This window comes from Uloborus diversus, chromosome 2, assembly GCF_026930045.1.
Source record: "Uloborus diversus isolate 005 chromosome 2, Udiv.v.3.1, whole genome shotgun sequence".
In the NCBI taxonomy this organism is placed as follows: Eukaryota; Metazoa; Arthropoda; class Arachnida; order Araneae; family Uloboridae; genus Uloborus; species Uloborus diversus.
Genome location: NC_072732.1, coordinates 120,517,483 through 120,541,221, shown reverse-complemented (window position 1 = coordinate 120,541,221; position 23,739 = coordinate 120,517,483). Strand labels below are relative to the sequence as shown.

The 23,739-nt window shown below is 32.7% G+C and overlaps 1 protein-coding gene across 1 annotated transcript in view; it reads right to left on the bottom strand.

Annotated features, from left to right (window-relative positions):
• LOC129217292 (calpain-C-like) overlaps window positions 1-23,739 on the bottom strand; it is an 81,353-nt gene that overhangs the window by 15,211 nt on the left and 42,403 nt on the right. Inside the window, exons 6-11 of the mRNA XM_054851567.1 lie at window positions 14,240-14,314; window positions 13,098-13,189; window positions 11,600-11,677; window positions 7,435-7,607; window positions 4,376-4,494; window positions 3,082-3,174 (exon numbers count right to left, since the gene is read on the bottom strand). Of these exons, the coding sequence (XP_054707542.1) occupies window positions 3,082-3,174; window positions 4,376-4,494; window positions 7,435-7,607; window positions 11,600-11,677; window positions 13,098-13,189; window positions 14,240-14,314 (630 nt within the window). The remainder of the gene's footprint in view (window positions 1-3,081; window positions 3,175-4,375; window positions 4,495-7,434; window positions 7,608-11,599; window positions 11,678-13,097; window positions 13,190-14,239; window positions 14,315-23,739) is intronic.

Below are 23,739 nucleotides of genomic sequence, written 5' to 3'. Positions count from 1 at the left end.
TCTGCATTAAGGGTTGCACTATTTAAATGTTACCTCGATGCTTTTTATACACAAAATGAAGAAATGAAATTTCAATTCGATGATAGAGTGCAAAAATTAATTGCTTTCAAGAAAAAAAGTATGGTGAAACAAAAGAACTTTCCTCAAATATAATGCAGATATTACTAGATTCTAAAATACATGAAAAAATGAAAATTTGAGGACACAGAATCAATTGGAAGATTAACATTTAAATCATGCATATGATGGATACCATGTTATTTTTATACGGTCTGTTAAATCAGGAAATCGGGAATTACACATTTCTTCATTCGAAGATTTCGTTCCCTATTTCTTTGCTTTGAATTTAACAAATTATGCAAGTATGATATCATGGTACTTGACTAATATGAAGCGTCTTAAAGTAAAGAAACAAAATCTTCAAAATGAATTCATGGAAGGCAATTGGGCTGTTTTGTGCTTTAGGGTCAGACGAAGCTTTGGAGCAAGAGAAAAGGAGTATAAAAGTAATTGGTAGAATAGAAAATACATAGTGTTGCTGTTCTTTATGGAATGGCACAGTTACAATCATAGAAGAAACCAAAGCAAGTGAAATCATGTAATGATTTTGCTGCCAAGGAAATTCTTTTAAATTATGATGAAACACACTTAGTGTTTGACATATATATTGAAAACTCGCTAAAATCTGCCAATTTGCCATGTGGCAAAAGGAAGTACATTAACACACATTGAGTTCAAAATAACCGATTGTACTAATATTAAAAACGTACACATGAAGGCCGTACTTTCTCATGTAAAAACAAAGGATAACTTAACAACTTATATGGCGGATAAAGCGTTAATATACACACGCAGCATTGAAAAAAACCTAATCGTTAGCTGAAGAAATGAAGCTAAATCGTCATTAAAAGGTGATGTGACTGCACTGCAAAGCTGTCATGGAGAGGCGGTTGTTAAAATAGTACTGGACTGTTTTCATGCTTCTAGAGAAAGAGCAACCAGTACTATACAGTATATATATTCGCCTGACACCAATGTATTTTTGCTAGCATTGTTCTGGTCAAAATCATGTCACTGTCCATGCACACTTTTGACTGGTAGGTAGCAATCGAAGAATGACCAGCATTATGACCGCATTATTAGGACTAGATAAAACAAGACGAATATTATGACTCTATGCTCTGTCAGGAAGTAATATAACAAGCTCACTTGTTTAGACGGGAAAACCTTCTTTTTGGAAAATTTATAAGATGGCTGACAAAGATACTCTCGACGCTCTGACACATCTGGGGGTCAACTGAAGAATTCGGTACAAATGATAAAATTGTTATTGAAAGAAGGCTTTATTTGTTCTGTATATGTGCCGCTGACAAAGATTTCTGATATTGGAAAATTTCTTTGGTTCATGTTTTCCAAGCAGGAGACTCAAAATGAAAATTTGCCTCTGCAAAAGCATCTTTGTTTCGTTACATTTTAAGAGCGCATTGTCAGGTATTGAAACGGCGACTTGCTGACCACCAGCACCCGAATTCAACATCACCGTCAAGAGAAAGACAACTTCTATGTTCTAGTTATGTGTAAAATGTTTTGTGCTCCTGCGTCCATTTTGAAACTAGTTCGATGCAGCTGCGTATGTTTCATGTAAATGCAAATCTCAAAATATTTCATGCACTGAACTTTGTGTGTGAAGATGATGAGGACTTATGTGAAAATCATAGACAGCAAAGCGAAATTGATAATTCTTCAGATGAAGATATTTAAGTAAGAACTATTTGTTTGCCTTTAAATCTATATTTTGAATTAAAATCAGAGTTTAGATAATGAAATCAATCATTCATTATTTGAGTACATAAATAAAATTATCATTATATCTAATATTAAGTAACGGAAGTTGTAATTTTTTTCTGCATTGAAAAAAAAAAGCCTCTTATAACCCCAAAACGCGTGTATGCAAATTATTTTACAGGTTTTTTGGAATAATAAATTTGATTTTATCGTACAAGCTTTCAAAAATATTTTTAACTGTTACTGGTTACTAAAAATCTGCATCTAAACAAAAAAAAAAAAAAACTTAAATAAATAACTTATTTTAAATTGGCAATTAGTTTTCAAATTTGGAATATAATAGTATCAAAGTATTAAATGTATAAGATAAGTTGAAAAAAGGGCATAATATGCCTCAAAAATCAGTTAAAACCGAAAATTTTCATCAATATCTAGTGCAGCCGCCATTTTGGATTCATGACGTCACACAGGCCATCTAACACAAGTTCAAGCAAAACACCCGGTGAGGCATAGTTATATAGGCTATAAGGAATGTATTAGGATTGGTCTCACAATTTCCTCACGAAATTTCCCACGGAGTGTCTTTTTCCTTAAGTATGCAACTAGACTAAATAATAATAATGATGCATTTTTGTTGCATCAATAACACGAGCTTTTGTTGCCCGAATAGCTCAGTCGGTAAAGTGCTCGACCAGCAGCCCTAGGGTTTCGGGTTCGAACCCAGCTGCGGGCGGGAAGATTTCCAGCATTTTTTACCCCTGCTCATTTTAAAATTAATTAATTTATAAATCAAGGGTTTTCAATTTTATTACTGAAATCCAATTTTTTGTCCGCAATAGGTAGTTTTTTTTTAATACCAATTGTTAACAGTTTTCTTTATATTAATTTCATCGGCAATGCGTAGGTCGTCGCATCTACGTTATTTTCTTTGAAAATTGAAAAATAAGTAATATTTAATTGGAAATAATTTTATACACACTCCGGATTAATATTTTAGTTGTTATCAATTTTGAAATGTTCAACGAGCGCTACTTAAAGGTGAAAAAGTCTGTACTAGAGAATTTATCAGAATTGTTTATTAAGTTACATTTGGTAGTATTGCGAGAAAATTTCTCTTACAAACTTCTCAAAGAGATACTTTTTCAATGTAACGAGAGTAAGAATCCCAAATAAGTAAACTAGTTTTTTCGTACGTTGTGAATAAAGAAGAATAAACCTAAAAGACTGCAATATCAAACATATGTTTGAAAATAGTCTTGTTAACATTGAAATATGCGTAATTAATTCAGAACTTACCTGCCTGCTATTACTGTAGGATGAGCTGTATATTGACTTTGTTTTTTTAAAAAACGTTTTATCCATTATTTCCGATGTTAATGTCTTGCACATCTGAAAAATTAAATTTTTTTTATTACGATGAAGAAAATACCTCAAAGTTATAGATAAACGATTTACATCAACAAAATTGTGTGACCTGCGGATGCTTAAGTACAAAGATGTGAAGTATAAATTACATTAATTTATATTTAAAAAAAATGACCGTCAATCAAAAAGAAACCAATATTTATACCGAAAGGGTAAAAATTCCGATTATATACCTTTCAGTATAATACCGGGTTTCTGGTTGATGTCACGCTCACTCATGACTTAGCTGTAGTGTGTTAAGCGTTCTACATAAGACAGATGAAGCATGAGTGAGCGCGAAATAAACCAGAAAAAGACAGGTATTTAAAACGAAAGGGGTCTAATTGGAGTTGTGTGTGTGTGTGTGATGTCACATTTTGCTATTTGAGCGCATAATACAAAACATCGAAGTCATGAGTGAGAATGACCAGGAGCCGAAAGTAGACCGGTATTTATACCAACAGGGCAACCTCCTTAATTATAATCCCGGGTTCCTGGTTGATAACACGCTCACTTATGACTTGGCTATTATGTGTTGAGGGCTCAACATAAGACAGTCGATTCATCAGTGAGCCTGACATCAACCACAAAAAGACCGGAGTTTCAGACGAAAGGGATATAATCGGGATTTGTGTCCTTTTCGGTATAAATACCGGTCCCTTTTTGGTTGATGTCACATACTCACAATCTTGCTATTTGAGCGCTCAACACAAAACAGCAAAGTCATGAGTGAGAAAGACCATCAGCCAAAAAGAAACCGGTATTCATACCAAATGAAGTACAGCCGAGATTAATGTGCTTTTCTTTATAGTAAATACAGGTGTCTTTCTAGCTGATGTCACGCTCACTCACGACTTGTCTGTTGTATGTTGAGCTCTCTTGCATTTATGTGAAGGGGCTCCAGTCTGACCTTGAAATAAAAATTTTCAGTATTTTCTCCAGGTTTCGTGCTTCATTTACATTGACTATTGTCTTTATTCATATTTCAGCGTGAAAACTGCTTGATTATTTTTCAAATGTGAAATAGAATCTTATATCTTAAACACTTGTTTTAAGCTCACAGAAGTGTGATTAAATTTCTCTTGCCCTATTTTCTAATAATTCACATGAGTCTTTCGGCCAAAAGTTTTGCAATATTTACTGTATTTAAATGTCAAACGAACCATATCTTCGCAAAAACACTTACCGGAAAAACTGCAAACCCGATAACTTTTGGCTCTAAAATACTGTGTTGACTTAGAGATATGACGACTTCCTCCGATTCTGGAAGGACTATTTGAAACTGAGGATTGATGTGGAAAGAATCTGGAACGATAATGACGATAAACCAACAATTACAATTCAGTTAGAATATTACATTTTCCTTATTGTAAACACGATATGAAAAATTCGGACAAGAACAGCTACTTTCAAGGACATACCTCATAACAATTGGGACTTTCATCTGTTCCACGGACGGATACAGGCCCCCATCGCCCCTCCTTTGAGGGACCATATATCTGCATTTTTTCTGAATTTAAGTCCGAAAACGCAAGGTTAGTTAATTTTAATAATTTTAAAGGAATGAGGTTCGAATCTCCCTCCCCGAGACTTTTCAGAATTGAAGTTTCAAGGCAATTTCAGACAACCTTTGGTTATGTTAGGAGGAGGAGTCTGGAGGCCTTTCCCCAGGCATTTTTCAAAATTTACGTCGTAAGGATGCGATTGTAGACATTAAAGGAAAAAATGATTTCAGTGATTTTCCTCCAGTAATTTTTCAAAAGCTATAAAAAGCGCAATTTTAGACGAGCTTCGATAATGTTAGGGGTCATGGGTTTTGAAACATTCCCCCGGAAATATTACAGAATTGAAGTTCTAAAGTGTAATTTTAGAGTACCGTACTCTAAAATTGAGCTTTAGAACTTAAATTTTGTAATATTTCCGGGGAATGTTTCAAAACCCATGACCCCTTACATTATCGAAGCTCGTCTAAAATTGCGCTTTTTACAGCTTTCAACGGAAAAGTGGAGGAATAGATTCCTTGAAAGAACTGCTACATTTCAGTTGCTTTAGAATTTAGATAAAAATGATAGCATCTCCTCCCCCCAAGCATGTGTAAATTAGATACGGAATAAGAAGTTAGTTAAAAAATGAATTATCGCCCCCTCCTTGAGAAATTTCTGGATCCGTCATGATAAATTTTTACATAAGACGGTTGACTTTTGAATAATTTTGCCTTGGCATATTATGAACGCTAAAATAGAATAAATACATAGTCAGTTTTAGTGACATCTAATTCTGTTGTTTTAACTATAACTGTCTCGAAGACAAGAATAACTGACAGACGTACATTCCAAAAACCTTACGAACATCAGTAGCATAAAAATAGCAGAATCACTCAAAACTGAATGAATCAATTAACCAACATTGTGAAGCACAAAAATTGCAAATTATTACAGACGTCTGTTTCGGTGTTACAAGGAACACTTTTTTCATTGCAAAGAAGTGTGAGCTTCTGGATGAAAAGTCATCGAAGGAAACCTAAAACCAGACTTTTCATCCAGAAGCTCACACTTCTTTGCATTGAAAAGGGTGTTCCTTGCAACACCAAAACACGTGTCTGCAGTAATTTGCAATTTTTATGCTTCACAAGGTTGGTTAATTGATTCATTTAATTTTCAGCATAGAGGTACTTATTCGTAATTCAAAACTGCTCAGTTCAAACATTTTGCTAGAAAGAAATATAAATTAAAAAGAATGTCTGAAAACTAAAGAAATATCCGTTCAATTTTAATATGCTTCGTAATGCGCAAGCAAAACCGCGTCAATAGTGTTGCATTGATAACACTCTGTGTTGACGGAAGTAATAAAAACTAAGCATTCAGATACGTTGTCTAACGCTTCTTGTGCAAAATTAAGCTTCCCGTTTTGTCTCTCTAACAATGAAACTCGTTCCCAAGTCATTGAATGTTGGACAGAAAGGGTAATTAAGGGAGTATTAAAAAACGTTATATCAAATCTGACACTTCACAAATTCCACATATCGTAAACTGATAGATGATACTTTCTTTGTTGTAAATGCTCAACTACTTCGAAGTCTTTCCATTCCGTTTCAGCACTCTTAGCACTATTAGTACAGTAAACCGTCTCCGACTGACCACATCTACAAAACGACCCTTTTTTCAAACTGCAAAATTTGATGAAACAGAATTCCTCCTATTGATTTCTTATAACATAAAGCTTCTCTCTAAACAAAGGCATTTTCTTTCAAACATAATCATAAAAGCGGTTTGTTGTTGTTTATGCTTGAAACAGATTATTAGACCCCCCCCCCTCTTTGGGGATTTACAAAACCACCTTGGCCGATTTTCTACATACTCCCGAAGAGTCTACCAGAAAACATGATTTAGGTTGGTTTTGTAACTCTTCAAAAGACATTACCTTTCATTGTTTCCTTAATGCGATAAAGAGAGGGTGGTGTTTTGTTTTTGAGAAAGAAGTTCCATGCCTTTCACGTAATAATAGCTCCCTCCCTGTCCGGACTTTACAAATTATTTAGCAATTTTTTCGTACTTCTGAAAACAGTAATCAAGAAAGTACTGCAGAAACCTCACTTTTTATTATTTAACTAAAATTAATTTAGAAAACTTTCAAACATAAGCCAAATGTCCCTTCACAGTTTTTTTTTCCGGAAAAAAAGTATTTAGTTAAAGTCATATTGACACACATTTCATCATGAGTTTGTATTACAGTTCTGCACACATTTAATGACAATATTGATACTTTCTAAGTAACGTTCGTTAAACCACCATCTCTTTTGACGACCGATTTTCACCGGAAAAAGAAGTGGTCGCTTCAGAGAGGTTTCACTTATTGATAGAATTGAAAGTGTCTTCAAAGTCAATGAAGGAAAAAGAAAAGATGAATTAGGTTGTTTTATTTTTTTCGTTGATGCATAGTTTTAATGCTAAAATATATTCTACAACCAATTTTTCGTCTTGATTTAGCGTCGTCTATAATATAGGATTGCGTGGTAAAGAATTTTGTAAACTACTGACAGTAAACTATGACGGATTCAAACTATGCGATACAATTGAATCTTCGGAGTAGTGACAGCATTTTTACCAAGATCTTCTCTTTTTTTAAGTAAAATCTATGAATAAAAAATGTACAAGTAAAACTTTTTTTTTTCATTTCCATTTGTCCAGCTACTCAAGCTAAAAAGCAAGTTTATTTTTAAAATAGGTTTTACAAAAACATCCTTACCTAAATTATTCCTGCAACCGCCTGCACTTACACCTCGCTGCCATTGCCCATGCCATACTTTCATATGCCATGGGATTTTTGATCGCAAGGTCGGCTCATCTTTACTGGTCTCTGTATCCAAGTGTACTGCTTCCAAACTCGTAAACGTTTTGACAAAATCATGGTAAGTCATCCTAAGGGAAATAAAAAATAAAGATTTATTCACTGTTAAAAATGCAAAGTTCGACGTTTTTATCAACTAATATTTTATTTCCTTTTTAGAATTAAATGACTACAAAGTTCAATTTCTCACCTACAGTAACAGTTTTCATTACATTGATTTTAATGATTTTTTTTTCTCCTACTTAAATCTACGTTAAAAAGTTATTCTGATATTTTTATGGAATTATTGATATTAATAGAGTTTTTGAGTATATACGACGAGAATAAATCTATACTAATATAAAGCAGTAGAGTTTGTTTGTTTGAACGCGCTAATCTCAGGAACTACTGGTTCGAATTGAAAAATTCTTTTTGTGTTGAATAATCCATTCATTGAGGAAGGTTATACCCGACTTATGCGAGGGATGCGTTCCAAGATTCCTCGCGTAAGTCGAAATTTCGCGTTGTGGAAAAATATAAATAATTTTTTTAGAACCGTACCGAACTCCTTTAGACACTTACAAACACCCCTCAAACTGCTTTAAAGACTTCCTCAACCACACATTACAGTTTCTTGAATAAAGAACAGAACTTTTGCTGCATTTAAGAAATTAAAAAAGGGGTTTTATTCAACATGAAATACTTTAAGATGCACAAAATGAATGAGGGAAAGTGGATCAATGGAAGGAAAAGACATAAAATAATACAGAACGGTACGCACAGTATGTAGTAATAATAAAATGATGCACTATAATAGTGCTGTACACTGTACAGTAGATACAGTAACATATTTATGAGTTAAAAAATGAAGATAATGATAATTTATGCTCTATGATCATTTGTGGCTCAATTTGTAACAACAGCCCCTCTTCCTGACCTTTTTAATCCATAATACAAGAGGAGCTTCTATTTTCATTTTATTTACTTTGCTAGACTGATCTGCAAGCTTTAAAACTGAAACTAAGTTCTCAACTTTTACGGATATCGTGATATCGTTTTGTTTTGACTTTTAATTGTACGCATGGAAGATCCGCATGGCAGAATTTTGTAATTGTTCAAGCATCTCGAGAATCTTAGCCCTTTTTTTTTTTAATCAGAAACTTTTTTTTTTCTTCCCATATTCACAAAGTGTAGATAAAGGTGCCACTGAGGAACCAATATATTTCATCAACTTTAATATTTAGAATGAAACAAATAAATGAAAGATGCAGAGCGGTTATTTGATGCACTAACAACTTGATGCGTAGACTACTTTGATGTGGGAACTTTCGCTCTCAGTGATGCTTAAAGGGATGTAATAACATTCACGAAATCAATATTTAGTAGCCAATAACGAAACCGATACTTCCTTCTAAAAATTCGTGTTGTGGACGAAAAAATCGAGTTAGCTCTAAAGTTTTTAACTTGGGAAAAAATTCGCGTTATAGCTAGCCATTTCGCGTAAGTCGAATCGCGTTGTAGCGGAAGTTGACTGTATAATAACACGCTATGACTAATAGGATTGGAGCAGCAATAAAAAATGTTATGAAAAATGTAAAAATTTATATTATAATATAAAATGCTTGGAACGCAAAATATGCGTAGCCACGGTGGCTTGACCTGAAAGAACGGGTTTTGCGATTCAGTGGGCATAGGTTCGAGTCAGCCATGAGGCAAGTCTCGGGGGCTCTTTTCAGAGAAACTCCAAAATGATTTGTTGAACATACGGAAATACGTATATTTGATATACATATCATTGTCTTATTTTTCTTATTAATTACTTAACTAATAATATAAAGGTGTAGAGTTTGTTTGTTTGAACGTGCTAATCTCAGGAACTACTGGTCCGAATTGAAAAATTCTTTTTGAGTTGAATAGTCCATTTATTGTGGTAGGTTATAGGTTTTTTTAAAAAAAATCAAATTAACCGACATTTTTGTAAAACAGATTTTTGAATTCGTTTTTTTACGATGTTCTGGTACATAATTTTATTTTGTAGGATTTTTCTCTTGGGTTTTGTTCTCTTTATTTCTTCAATGTTTGTTTATGTTCTTATAGTTGACGATAGTTACTTATCTAAGTAAATAATTTGATTTGTCGTACTATTAAATTGTGATTGTTCTTTATAACGTTTTTATTACAGCATTGTTTATTTGGCGAAACACTTTAAATTGCAGGGGAAAAGAACCGCTTCACTCGCTAAAGGGCAGGGCTACGGTAGCGTGGTTGCTTGGCGCGTTAAGCGATGAACTATGTAGTTGAAGGATTATTTTGAGTTTTAAAGCTACTGTTAATATTTTATGTGCTTTGACGACTAGTTTTAAATCCCAAAGAGATTTTAATAGGTTTTTTTCAAAAGGTGTGTACGCATTTAAGTTGAGGAAAAATGATCATTTCACGTCAGAAGGAGTGGCGTGTTTTTTTTTTTTTTTTTTTTTTTTTTTTACGGACTTCTTTTAACTTCTTAGCACCGGCATCGCCGTGCAGGTACTGCTAGTTAATTTAAAAGACTTTTTTTTTTCAAGTAGAATTTCAGTTCCTCTTTAAAATATATTGTCCTCTATATATTGTCCTCTTCAAAATGACTTCCTTGAAAAACCACTAAGCGCTGGCGGCAGTTCCTGCACTATTCATAGCAGTGCTGTTCTCCATGTATTCGAATAGCATTCTACTGAGCGTTTACAACCGTGTGAATGTTCCCTATGATCCCAAAATCAAGGGTCAAATCCCCTCAATCTTAGGAAGAGGAAAAAACCACAAGGATTCAAGTCAGGAAAATAAAAAAGGTAGGGCGACATGGAAAGGAGTCACTCTCCTCCTTCTAAGAAGTCCTCGGCGGCACATGAAAAAAAAACTGTCCCCGTACGCGAGTTAAAGTTTAAAGAAAAAGTTTCTGTTGCACTATGTCGAAGTCTGAAGCAAAACCTGAAGACACCTGAAAACCTGAAAATTAAAGTCACTCATTTTTAAAATGCACTAAAAAAAGCTCTTCGAATGTAATCACAACGGACAAATAAACTCCTCTAGCAAGCACAATCTCGTACTCAAGGTGATTTGCAAGTTAACCTGCCGTCTTTCCAATTCCCGTCTGCATTGCGTCACTAGATCAGGTGCAACGTTGCCAGTCTCATTCCTTAATTTACTTAACTACGTAGACCATTATTAGACGTGGCAAATGCCATTGCCAGATATCGACTTAAAGGGAAAACCATCAAAGTAGATCACCAAATATGCGAGATAGATGCCAACAGAGAAAGCTCAAAGACAATTACCAGACTGAGAACTGGCCACTTTGGTGGCATGAAATTAAATGCAGACAATACCAGTGCTTATGTAGAATGTAGAAATTGTCCTGATTAAGTTTATCCATGTCATATTTTCAACAGCCCAGTAATACTGGTACTTCTTCAGAAGATATGAGCATACCCATTTGACGTTGACGTAGATGTCTACACAAAGAAAATATAGCACAACTGGCAAGAACAGTTGACAAATCCCATATATCCATTTGACTTCTTGTTGGACACGATACCAACGAACCAACGTAGACAATCACGAGACAGTGGAGTCCAGCGACAAAAGTTTATTTCTCTGTAATTAGCAAAAAAAAGTGCTTATTTTAACTTTCTTCAATATCCAATGTAAACAGAGGTATTAGGTAGTGTGAATTTCGAATTTGGACAGATTTATATGCTTTTAGCGTCACCAGACACATTTTTTGGAAAATTCCCGTGCCGGTATGTGAGTAATGGGTTGAGCACATTTTTGTGGGATGCTTTAAGTCAAAATGCAATGAAAGAGAAAGTTAAACATTTGTTAGTTTCTGAATTTTACCTCTGTGGTACAGATGTACAGAAATCATATGTATGTATCAAAGATGAAACTAAACTCGAAGATGAAATGATGGTAAATCATTTTTACAATTTTAGTTTTAACCCACTTTATACACATGCACAAGCGTGCGCGATTTTCTACGTAGAAGAAAAAATTGCTAAAATCCATGTTATATAAAAACTCAAAAGGTTTGCAGAAAAGAAGCTCTTACCAAAACTCGCCATCTGTAATGTTGCGACAATTCAGTTTGTCTATGTCTTCAGGAATAATTTTTTCCCACTCAGAAGAACTGAAATTACATATTAAAAATGATATATCATTTGTCATATTACATTTATCACATCAGTAAAAATTCTCCAAACATAATGCATATTAAAGAATGATTTTTTGGGGGGAACCACTATCATACTTGTACGACTACACATTTTCTCAGAAATTCAAGAAAGCATAAACTCTTATCTGTAATGTTAATTTTTTTTGTTCAGTTTAATCATCCAATTTTGCCTTCGAACATACTTAAATCGTGCTCTTCTGATATTCTCTGCATTAATTTATAAAGATGATATGTTATACAATGCACATATTTTTTAAGTTAAACAACTACTGACATACGAGATTAAAAAGGCAGAGAGCCGGAAAAATTCCTTGACGCATTTTAAAAACTCATAGAAAAGCAATGTCGTACGAATATGCAGTTTGCGCCGTAATACTTCACAGGCTCAAGAATTGTTCACGACATATATAGTGAAAAAAAAGGGAAAAAAAGGAAAAGAATAAAGTGTAACTATGTAAATACTTTACATTGACCGCTGTATCATCACAGAAAGAAAAACAAACGTCATGTGATTCTGTTAATCATGTTATATAAAACGGAAAGCAATACCTTTCATTAACAGAGTTCAATGCGTGCACCATATATTGCTCAACCACATCTAAACGGTACTCAAGTTCATCCCATGTTCACAAACGGTGCACACATTGATTGACTCACCATATATTGTTCAACCACATGTAAACGGTATTCAACCTCATCCCATGTCCACAAACGGTGCACACATTGAACTCTGTTAATGAAAGGTATTGCTTTCTATTTAAAAAAAAAAATGATTAAACACCTCACCATGACGTTTGTTTTTCTTTCTGTGAAGATACAGCTGACAACGTAAATTACTTATAAGTACACTTTTTTCTTTTTTTTACAATGTCATAAAATTTTTTGAACCTGTGAAGTATTATAGCGCAAATCTCATATTCATACGACAGTTTGTTGCATTTTTATGGGTTTTTAAAATGAGCCATAGATTTTTCGAACCCCCTGTAAGTTAACTCTTTGTGAATCAATGTTTTATATTTATTAATCTTAAAGCACATCACAACCCATAATCATCAACTAAGCTCTAACTAAAACCATTACCGAAACATTTTCTATTTAAAAGAATACAGACGCCCTGCTTATAGCGTGGTTGTATACGGCGAATTTATTACTAAACTCAGTAACTTCAGTTCACCTTCGCGTTTTACCGCATATTTAAAATTTTATAACGAAATTATGGCTATAAAGATGTTTTTATTTGGTTCCTTCGGCTTTGCTGCAAATGGATGCGACAGTAATGCTATCATCAAAAAAATAAAATATCAATCAAGAATTTGCCTCCAATCAGTCTCAAATGCACGTTTTCAATGAAGCAAATATGTACTTTGATACTTACTCTTTTGACCAAGAACCAACATATTCTGATAAAGTAGCTAAAGGGTTTCTTAATTTCACTAGCTGAATTTGATCTCCATTGACTGTTTCTACCTAAAAACGAATAAAATACTTAAATGCATATGAAATATGTTTTTAAAAAATAATGAAATTCTTCAAGTAAAAAATATATATATACAATATCTTCTTCCTGACGGTGTCTTTTGCTTCATGTCAGCAAGACATCGGTTAGGAAAAGTTTGGCTGTTAGTGCATATTGTCTTGCATTTGCATAATCGTGCTACTAATGTAACAATAATTCAGTATAAGATTTTCTTTAGACACTTAGGGCTGAAACTCTGGTAACGATTATGCAACAAACGGCACCCTCCCCCCCCCCCCTCTTTAAATTCTACAACATGCTTCCAAAACATATTTCTGGTATTACTGATCCATTTAATTTATAAACTAAAAAAATAACTTTTAAATTATGAAGTAGAGACGTTTACCGTTGTACAGAAAAAATAAAGAATAGACGCTAAAAACCACTTGCTTAAAGAGAAATTTTTGGAAAATCGTCCTAAGAACTGGCTATAGGGTTACAAAGAGCCATTTTATCAGTTTAGTCTGATGACTTTTGTCCTGAAGCTCATATCTTAATGCATTTATTAAGGAGAGTTCTTCTAAAGATGAAACTCGGAAAAGCAACATTTTCGCAAATCAACCCTCAAACTTCGTTGTTTTTATAATGTGATTGCTGTAAATTTTTTCAAAGGAAAATTTCCACTAGTTTAACCAGTGGCATCGCTACGGGGGAGGGAGTGAGGGCAGTGGTCCACCCCGGGTGTCACCGGTTTGGAGGAGGACACGGAAAGTGGAATTGCAAGTTTTTGAAAAATATAAAACTAAAAGGCATTTTTAATATTACAAATTTGAAAATTTTCCAGGAGGGAGGTGACACCACAAATTACCTCTCCGGGTGCCACCCATTTTTTAATTGGTCTTTTGCGGATGCCCCCTGCTTAACTGTTAGTAGGAAGAATATAGAAAAAAAAACTGCACAAAAAAAAAATTTAATTATTCGTTTGATGATAATGTTAAATTTATTAATGTATTACTGTAAGAAAAAAAAAGCATTATTTGTTCCAAAACTTAATATATTACCTTATCAACACATAGAACTCTGTAATTTGTCCCCAAAAGGATTCCATTGGCTAATTTTTCTGGGTGATTTCTAGTCTAAAATGAGAAAGAAAAAGCAGGAATAGTTGTGAAAAATGTTTTAAACGATCAACTATATAAACGGAAATAAGCATTTTATTCAGTAGTTCAAGTAAACAAATTTGTTTTGATACTTCGGAGTTTCGTAAAAATGCGTTTCGTGAAAAGAGTAAATAATCAAGCTTTTCCACCAAAACGAGATATCATTTTGGATGTGCTACCATCACAACATGTTACCATTATGTTCAAGAAATGAATATACAATTTGATATATTTAATATTCCTATTGCTACTTCGATTATTATTTTAATGATAACAAACTAGATAAGTTAATCCAGCGATTCCCAAAGTGTGTTGGGCGGAACCCAAGGATTCTGTCGAAGAATCAGAAGGGTTCCGTCACGAGCTAGCGCAAGAAAATTGCTTTTAAAAAATTTAAAAAGAAAAAAAAAACAATATCAAGTGTCTAAAATTCCATGCCAAATTGTAGTTATAATCGTTATTGTGTCTCCCTTCGCCATGCCAACATAGCAAAGAAAATTCCATGTGAGTTGAAGCAAATTTTTCCTTTAGCTTTAACAGTAATAGTTTTATCCATTTAATCCCCTCCAGTTAAGAATATTTAGCTATATTCATATTAGAGACATAAGTAGTTAACACACAATAGCTACTTTTAACACAAATACAGTCGAACCTCCATATATCGAACTTCCACATATCGAAATTTTATATATATCGAAATTCCAGCAAATTTCTATGTTCATCACATAGAAAAATTGTTTCTATATATCGAAAAAATCTCTATACATCGAATTTTTTTTGGGGGGACATTAGTAGATTTTTTTTTCACTTTAGACTGTTTGTCTCATGAAAAATAAAGGTTAGAGGAGAAAATTATGTTCACTAAAGGTTGCTACGAAACTCATAAGGAACCTGGGGTTGAAGGGTGTGTAGAAAGGTATTGTTTCGTTCTGGAGTTCTTAAATTCCCTCAAGTTTATTTCAAATATCTTTGTCGTAACCAGTAACATTGTCAAATCAGTTTTAAGTTACCCCTTTTGTCTGTTGATTATCATTCCTAGTCGTTTTAGCTGCAGTTAAAATCATTCAAGTTAAGTAGATTGATTTCTTACTTTTCTCTCGATTACATTCTCAAAACAAAAATCCCCCAATGTTGCGGATCAAGTTGAATTGCCGAAGAATGAAGATGTATGAAGGCGCAAAAATGTAATTTCAGTTATTTTTTTAATTATTAACTTTCATTTAATCCGATGCTCGTATAAATAAGAAATTAGGTTTCATACATGAAAATTAGCTTTACTTTTAAGGTTTTAGGAGATTTTTTAGGATAAAATAAGATCGTTTCTATGTATCGAAATTTCTATATATCGATTTTTTTTTCCGGCAATTTTCTACTTCGATATATGGAAATCCGATTGTAAATACTTTTCCATACAGAATTATGCTGGCTTTCCGCAGGAAAAGTTTTTGGGCGATTGTACGAACTTTCTGACGAACTCAGGGGTGGACTGGCCATGTGGAAGATGTGGAAAATTCCATATGGGCCGTACTTAACTTGGGCCGTGACAAAATTCAACCAAAGTGAAACCTCAAGCCCTGCTTAAAAGCAGGTGGTGTCTCTCGCTATCTCTGTTGGGAATTGATGTTTCCTAGAATTCTAAGTAGCGGTATATTGGAAGGTGGGAATGTTTTTCATGGCTATTTAAAGCTGTCTGGGAGAGCAGATCCCTTTCCTTCATAAGAGAACGCTTCCATCTGAAGAATAGGATGTATACCTGCTGGTAACATGCAAAACGGCTGCTACGAAAGCTCCTATCCTTCAAAGCCTATCCTTTTTTTCTCTCTTTCCTTTATTGTTAAAGTTTCCCGCTACTTTATATGTAATAGACGACCCATATCTTTTTCAACCAATTAGGTAATCTCTCTCTTCGCAATTTCATCTCAGAGAAAAATAACGAGTTATTTGTTATACAGCGTTGAATTACATTTGTTTTGAATCAAAAATGACAAAAAATGTTTCGTGGTAAGTTTACTATTTTTAATCATCATTGTTTGCTTAATTTTGTTGATTTCAGCACTTTAAATAATATGAACTTGAAATAACGATTACTTCAAATTAATTTGTTTCCGTTTATTAAAGTTCAATTCACAAAGGTACAAACGGTATAAAGCCTTAAAATAGTGGTTCCCAACCTTTTTTTGGTCCATTGCATGCCTCTAGAGGATGATGGGACGGACAAATCGCTCTCAAAAGCATCAAAAGTTGGTGTAACGGAAAATCGATATTACGGATAATTTGAAAGTTAAATAATGAAGCAATGTTAGCCAGTAATTCTTTAACTTACAGAAAATAGGAAAAATGGTAGTTTTTATGTTTTTGTTTTCCAAGAATAATTGATTTTGAAGAGAGGTAATTAACTAGAGTTATTGATGTACTTTTCAAAGACAGCAGTTCATTTTCCGTCATTTTTTTTAAAATGAGGATTTGAAAAAATAGAAAACGTTGACAGTTTAAACTCGAAAAAAATAGATGTAATATGTTGAGTGGAGTTTATTCTGTTCTTGGACAAGTGTACAAATATTTACTCTCTATGTCTGTGACACAGGTATCTTGCGAACGGAGATTTTCTACTTTAAAATTCATCAAAAAGAAACTAAGATGAAGCATTTCCCAAGAAAATTTAGAGGCCTTCATGTTGATGTCAGTAAAGGACATTTTAAATCAAATAGATTCAGAGTGTGTCACTGGTGTTATTGCTCAACAAAGTAGACATTTACATGAAAAATTAATGTTGTAGACAAGTCTTTTTTTGGGGGAGGAAGGGAATTTTTCCCAATTTCTGATTTTGAATATATTTTAATGTACGCAGTGAAAAAAAAAATTGAATGAAGTAATTTTGATCAAGGTACGTTAATAAAGCCAAACAAAAGAAATATAACGCTGAGGATAGTAAAATTAGTTTTCGTAACGTTACGTTAGTTTTAATGTAAAATTCTCATCGTCTGAAACTGAACACCTCGGGTTTCCCGGGAAAAAAAATCCATCCAAAATGAACTTTATAGGTTATTTTTTACATTAAACAAAAAAATTTCAATTAAATGTTTTGAAGAAAATATTGTGATTAAATAAAAAAAGAATGAAATAATTTAAGTAATTATCTTTTAAATATTGTGAAATTTTGTTTCTCTTTCTTTTAAAGGAATGCACTAAATTTTAGAAGGAAAAGAAAGAACTGTTTAGTTTTTTTTTAAACCATATTTTAAGCTAGTGTTTGATAAAATTCCATCAAACGTTTTTTGTTTTAAGTTTTTTCCTGTTAACTTATTTCTAATGATTGTTTATAAAGGCTTCCATCTATGAAAAGGTTTTAATTTTTGTGGAAACAATATTTAATGTAAATCTAAACAAAAGCAAAATTACTTGGTTATATATATTCATATTTCTGAGTTTTTGAAAATATCTAAATATATATACAATATTTTAATGATTTTTGAATCGGTGCAAAGAAATGAATGTGGATTGTCAGCTTAAAAAAATAAGAATACACGTTTACTTTTGAGATGGTTTTGATTTTTCTTTTGATTTTTGTTTTTTTTTTATTTTTCTGTCTATGAAAATGTTTTATTTTGGGGCAAACGATGTTTAATGTGAATCTAAGCTAAAGCAAAATTACTTGGTTAATTATATTTATAATCATGATTATTTGAAAATATCTAAAAATATGTAAAATATTTTAATGATTTTTAAATCGATGCAAGAAATGAATATGGATAATTAATTTATTTTAAAAATCAGAATATTTTACATTTTTGAGCTACAAATGAATTCTTCTTTCTATTATATAAAAAGTGAGCACAAAATAATGTTTGTTAATGACCGTTTTACAAAATTTTGACAGTAAGTTTTAACGAGTGATATTTCAGTATCAGGAATTGCAAAATTTGATGAGAGATCCAACTTTAAAATCGAATTGGGATTAATTTTCTAGCGACTGTACAAACAAATTTTAATTAAGAATTTAAATAATTGATGCATTACTGAAACATAATTTTCTTTTTTTTTATGAATTTTACATTTTTTTTTATTACACTTTATTTGCATTAAGCTGAGGTTTTGTTTGAAATAATTTGTATTTGTTCACGAATCTTTTACAAAATGTTTTACAATCAAAACAGAAATCTGCAGCAAAGAATATTATTGAAATCTCTAATTCTTTTCCCTGCAAAATATTTTGTTATATGCAAACTTTTCTCAGTATTTTTCATTTTAAAATCGAACGTTTTACAAAATTCTACAAAATTAACTGACCTCAACATTTTCTAAACACTTTCAAAAGAAGCATTGTCAATGTATCGCTTTTGACAGCTCTTAGTTCAGAAAGTATCTAGAAAGTTATTGATGTGTTCATATCCACTGGAAATACACGTATTAGGCTATTAATTTTAGTGGGAAATAGGTTATCTAATTTTATTGACATTTGTAATGTAACAAATTTAAAAACAAATCTAAAATTTCCGAGCCTAAAATGCTTAGTACGAAAAAAAAAATTCCACTACATCTATTCTTTTTCGTTTTATGCACTACTAGTAATAGAAAAAAAAGTTGTACTGAGAAATTTATAGTTTATTTTTTCTTTTAAACTTAAAAAGACTGTTTCTTACAAAGTTGGAATAATACTGTAAAGTTTTACGATCAAGCACTAAAATGTTAGCGACTAGAAAATGCAAATGAAGTGCCTTAAATAATTTTAATTGCTCTAGAACCCTTGAAAATAACTAGATTAGTCTTTGAAGCTCCTAAGCGAAGTGTGCTTCATTTTATTTCTCATCAAGTGTTTGAATTATGAAAAGTAAAAATGAGTAATATGTTACTCTCTCGTTCCCCATTTTAGAAATCTGTACACCATTTCTTTTAAAGCATTTTTTACTATTCATCAGTTTGTATTTAATTCATTGTTGTATTTAATGGTGGATTTGAGGGGTGACCAAAAACTTATTGTACCGAAACCCGTTGAAGCAGGTAACAGTGCATTATCTTTTCTTCTCCCTCACTCTTTCTGTCTGTCGACTGCTGTTATTGATTTGTCGAACAAAAAGCAAGTTTTATTATCTTAATTTAAAAGAAACTTTAAAAAGAGTTTTGTTCGCCTCTTTTTTTCCTGATCTTTTTTCCCGTTCCAATTACCCCTTATAAGGCTTCAAAATGCAGAATTTCATATCTTTTTCAAATTTTCCTTTGGTGGAGAAAGCCCCGGGCCCCCTAAAATTGGGGATATTCTATACCCAGGGGCAACACACTTTAAAAACGAACAAAAAAGTAAAAGCATGACTTTAAACAAAACTAAATATGACCCCTTTTGCCATCCAGAGAAAAGTTGTCCATACTACAAAACGGGGGAGGGGGGGTCAAAAGACATTTAGTCTTCGAAAAAACTTGTTCTTTTCTTTATTTAAAAAAAAACATTAGAAACTTTTTTGGGTTCTTAAAAATGCAACCAAAATTTTTTGGGTAGGGCTGGCAAAAATATTTTTAAACAAAAATTTTAGGGCCAGTCCGCCCCTGGACGAATTGAAGCTTTTTTTTTAGCAGGAACAAAAAACATCAGTTGGCGAGAAAAACACTTAATGCCCCCCCCCCCCTTCCCCGGACCAATCGGCACCAAAGCCAAAGATGAATCCACAAATGGTTCAATTAGGATTCCCGTGTGCATTAGTTGTTGATTGAATTCCTGCATTGTTTTTCGAGGCGTAAGTAGGATGCCAGAATTCTGAAATGTTCAACTGGGACACCGGAATGCTCCCTCACCCCGCGTCGCTAGGAGTACCCACCCCTGGCTAATTTTTAGACCGTTTTATATGGCAGTTTATTCTCAATGGTATGAATAAATGGCTACTAATTATGAATTAAAAACGGGGTAGTAAAAATGACATAAGTAGATAAAATTTGAACTCAATTGATTTCAGTTAGAAAAAACTTTGAATGAGGAATAAAAATTTTAACAATATTTAAATATATGTACTTTTCATTGAAAAGGACTTTTTTAGAGTATATTTTGATTTTAATCTTGTTGTAAAAATCCTCACAAGCTAATCCAGTATTAATTTTACAAGTAAATGACACAAATGATAAAGTAATTATCCAAAATAATCCTTCACAGTTAACTATTTTTAAATCTTTTTGGTCATTTGTAATCAAATTTATCTTTTTCCAGGACGTGAAGTAAACCGGCCGGGACACCGGGATTTTGTTTAAAATCGGGACTGTCCCTGTCAAATGGGGACGTCTGACAAGCCTAGATACAAGCAGTCATGCTTGACGAGAATTCTTCTATTGCGCACCCTTTTGAAATGATTGGCAGCAAATTTTTATCAATACCTCTTCCACCGGAGTACATATGTACACAAGTTTTATTTGAATTATTGTGCTATTTTTGAAAATACAGCAGTTACGTTAAACGTGCATAGTCGTTTGATTGGGACACCCTCTAAAAAGATTGGTGCCAATTACTAATCATCACCAGCTCCCATAGAATGGCATGTGTGAATTGAATTTCATTCAATTCTATGCTTTACGTTTTCAGTTGGAGTGCCCACAAAAAATCTGTCAAATACATGCAGACACAGACACGCGGGCAGATAGCTTTGAAAAAGGTTTAAAGTAGGTTGGACACAACTTAAAACAGCTAATCTGTCAAAATGAAAAATTTCATGAAACCCATAGTTTCTTCTATATATAAGAAGTAATTATGATATCGAACGATATCATTTTTCATTTGACTTCCAGATCATTTGTATTTTGCCTAAGGGGTTCCTTAAAGTGTAAGTGAAGTACTAAGGGTTCCGTATCTCAAAAAGTTTGGGAACCGCTGAGTTAATCCAATTAGTTATTTCGAAACACAATATTGTAATAATTTGTTCGAAAATTGTTCTTCGAAATTATGAAATTTTAAGGATGCGTCATTAATGATTTTATCGTTTTTACGCACCCAAACACGGTTTCTGTAAGCTAACTTAGCGAGTTTTGAGGGAAAAAAGATTATTAAATGTAGATTTTAAATCAACAGTATGTTTTTCCGAACTTTTGAGTTCTGTAACTTTCCTTGACGAGGAGCGATATGATTGCTTGATAAAATATTTAATGCTGGACTTGAACCCTCGAAAAATTTTAAAAGTAAAAGTTTTAGTTTGTGCCTTTTTGTAAACTTTATCTGTGCATCAAATATATTCAGCAAAGCCCGCCATCATACAAACATTCCAAAAACTTCGTTCAGTAATGACATCCTTCGGTTGTAGTTGGAACACTTATGTGCAGTAGACGCCGGTTAAATGAATCAGTAGGTAATTGAATCAGCCGCTTTAATGAATCAAATTGTTAAAAACAGAACAAAATCCAGCTTTGTTGAATTAGCCACTGTATTGAATCTGCTGCTTTATGGAATCAAAACTGTTTAGAACAAACGTGATTCATATAAACGGTGGCCACTAAATCTACATTTTTCTTCCTCAACTTCTTCAATGCTTCTTGAAATTGAACCACTTTCATAGTTCGTTGATTCTAAAAGTGCTAGTCTACTTTCTCGAGGTTTAGGAATTAAAAGTTTCATCATAAGTGACTCACATAATTGCTGAATCCACAATGACTAGAATTGTTTGATGAATCAATAGATTCATTCATGCAGCAACATGACAATCATTTAAATGGGATTTGAAGACTTTGCCACGTCAATGAATATGAAAAAGTTGCTGTATTTATCAGTTTTAAACTATGTTAACCTTATATCAAATAGCATATCTGCTTACTTCTTAACTTAGTCTTCTACGACAGACACAAGATATCACAATCATAATTCCGCATTTTATGATGGCATTATCAAATGTTACGACTTTATTGAAAATTATCACGTGTGTTAAACAAACGTGTGGCGTATTCGGCGTCATAAGAATTCATTTAAAAAAAAAAAAGGCCTAAAAATTAATTCTTAAAAATGCTGTTTTACTTCAGAACTATACAAGGTTGATAATTAAGTAAGCAATGAATAATTATATTTTTGTATTATTTCTAGGCTGTTTTAAACAAAAAAAAAATCACTTTTTATTCTTTCAGCACTGCTTAGAACTTGAACCCCTCACATTAAATGTATAAATATTTTAGTATTACAAATCTATAAGTTAAAGAAAATTGTTGCCTGCACAGATTTTCTATTAAAAAAAAAAAAAACTATGAAATTATATACGTCCCTGGTCACAAAGTACATATTGGAAAAAAAAGAATAAAGTAACTTAAAAAATATATAACTATTTATAGTTAAATTATGTATTGCATTTCCTGGTGTGGTTATCTTATCCCCAATGATTCCCAATCTGGTAAAACCCAAGTTCGATGGTTGGTACAGATGGTCCTGACTGAAGAGAGACGCCTATGCTTCCTTAATTCTGCATCAGTCATATTTGAAGAACAATTTAGTGTTATTATACAGATAAAACATCTTTCACAAACGATGTTCACAAAGTTTTCGCAAGCTAATCAAATTAGTGCAAAATTTCCTTCCATTTGCAGAAAGATAGTCTGCTTTTATAATCTGCACATAATTCCTTTCCTTTGTTTCTTATGAATTTGTATCTTGAATAGAGATGTAAAATATTCGGAAATTTTGAAGTAGTGAAAAAAAACGGTTTTTTGCGGGAAAAATTGGAAAAAATGGAAAAATTGATTTTTTTATAAATAAAATAGGGTTTCATTCTGAGAGCTTTCTTGGTCAAACATCAGAAATAAGTCTAGTCGTCGTTCAACCAATAATATTGGGAAAGGTGTGTCTAATCATAACAATGACATTTTCTATTTTAGATTGCCTTGAATCTAGAAATAATAATTGTAATTTTTGACTTTCGAACATGACTAATATTGTTTGAAAGAAAAATAAGTATGATTTCTTCCTTACAATGTAACTTTACTATCTGAAAATGAAAGCTATTGAGTTTTGATTTTTTCCAATCCAGTCTAAGTCAAAATCAAAACTAAACTGACTTTTTTTTTCCCAATGGAAACCCCAAACCAAAACTGCGTAATGGTTTCTAAAGGAGAACCAAAACTTGAACTGGAGTTTCAGTTTACTCATATGGCCGTAAGTAAACTGAACTATAAGTAGTCATACCTGCACTTTTGAACAAAACTGAGTTATTATAACCAAGTTTTTCTCTATTTCATATTTTACTTAATAAATAAAATATTTTAGGGTCATTTGATCAAAAACTTTTTTTTTAATTCTGAAAAAAAAATTATACCTGAACCAAATATATGGAACAGCCAAACTTTAAAACACAATATGTCAACTTGATTTCAGCTGCAGATTCCACTTTTGTGTTTATCACAGCAGTATTCAGGGTGCGGCAAAAAAAAAACTCGGACAAAGAGTACAACATGGA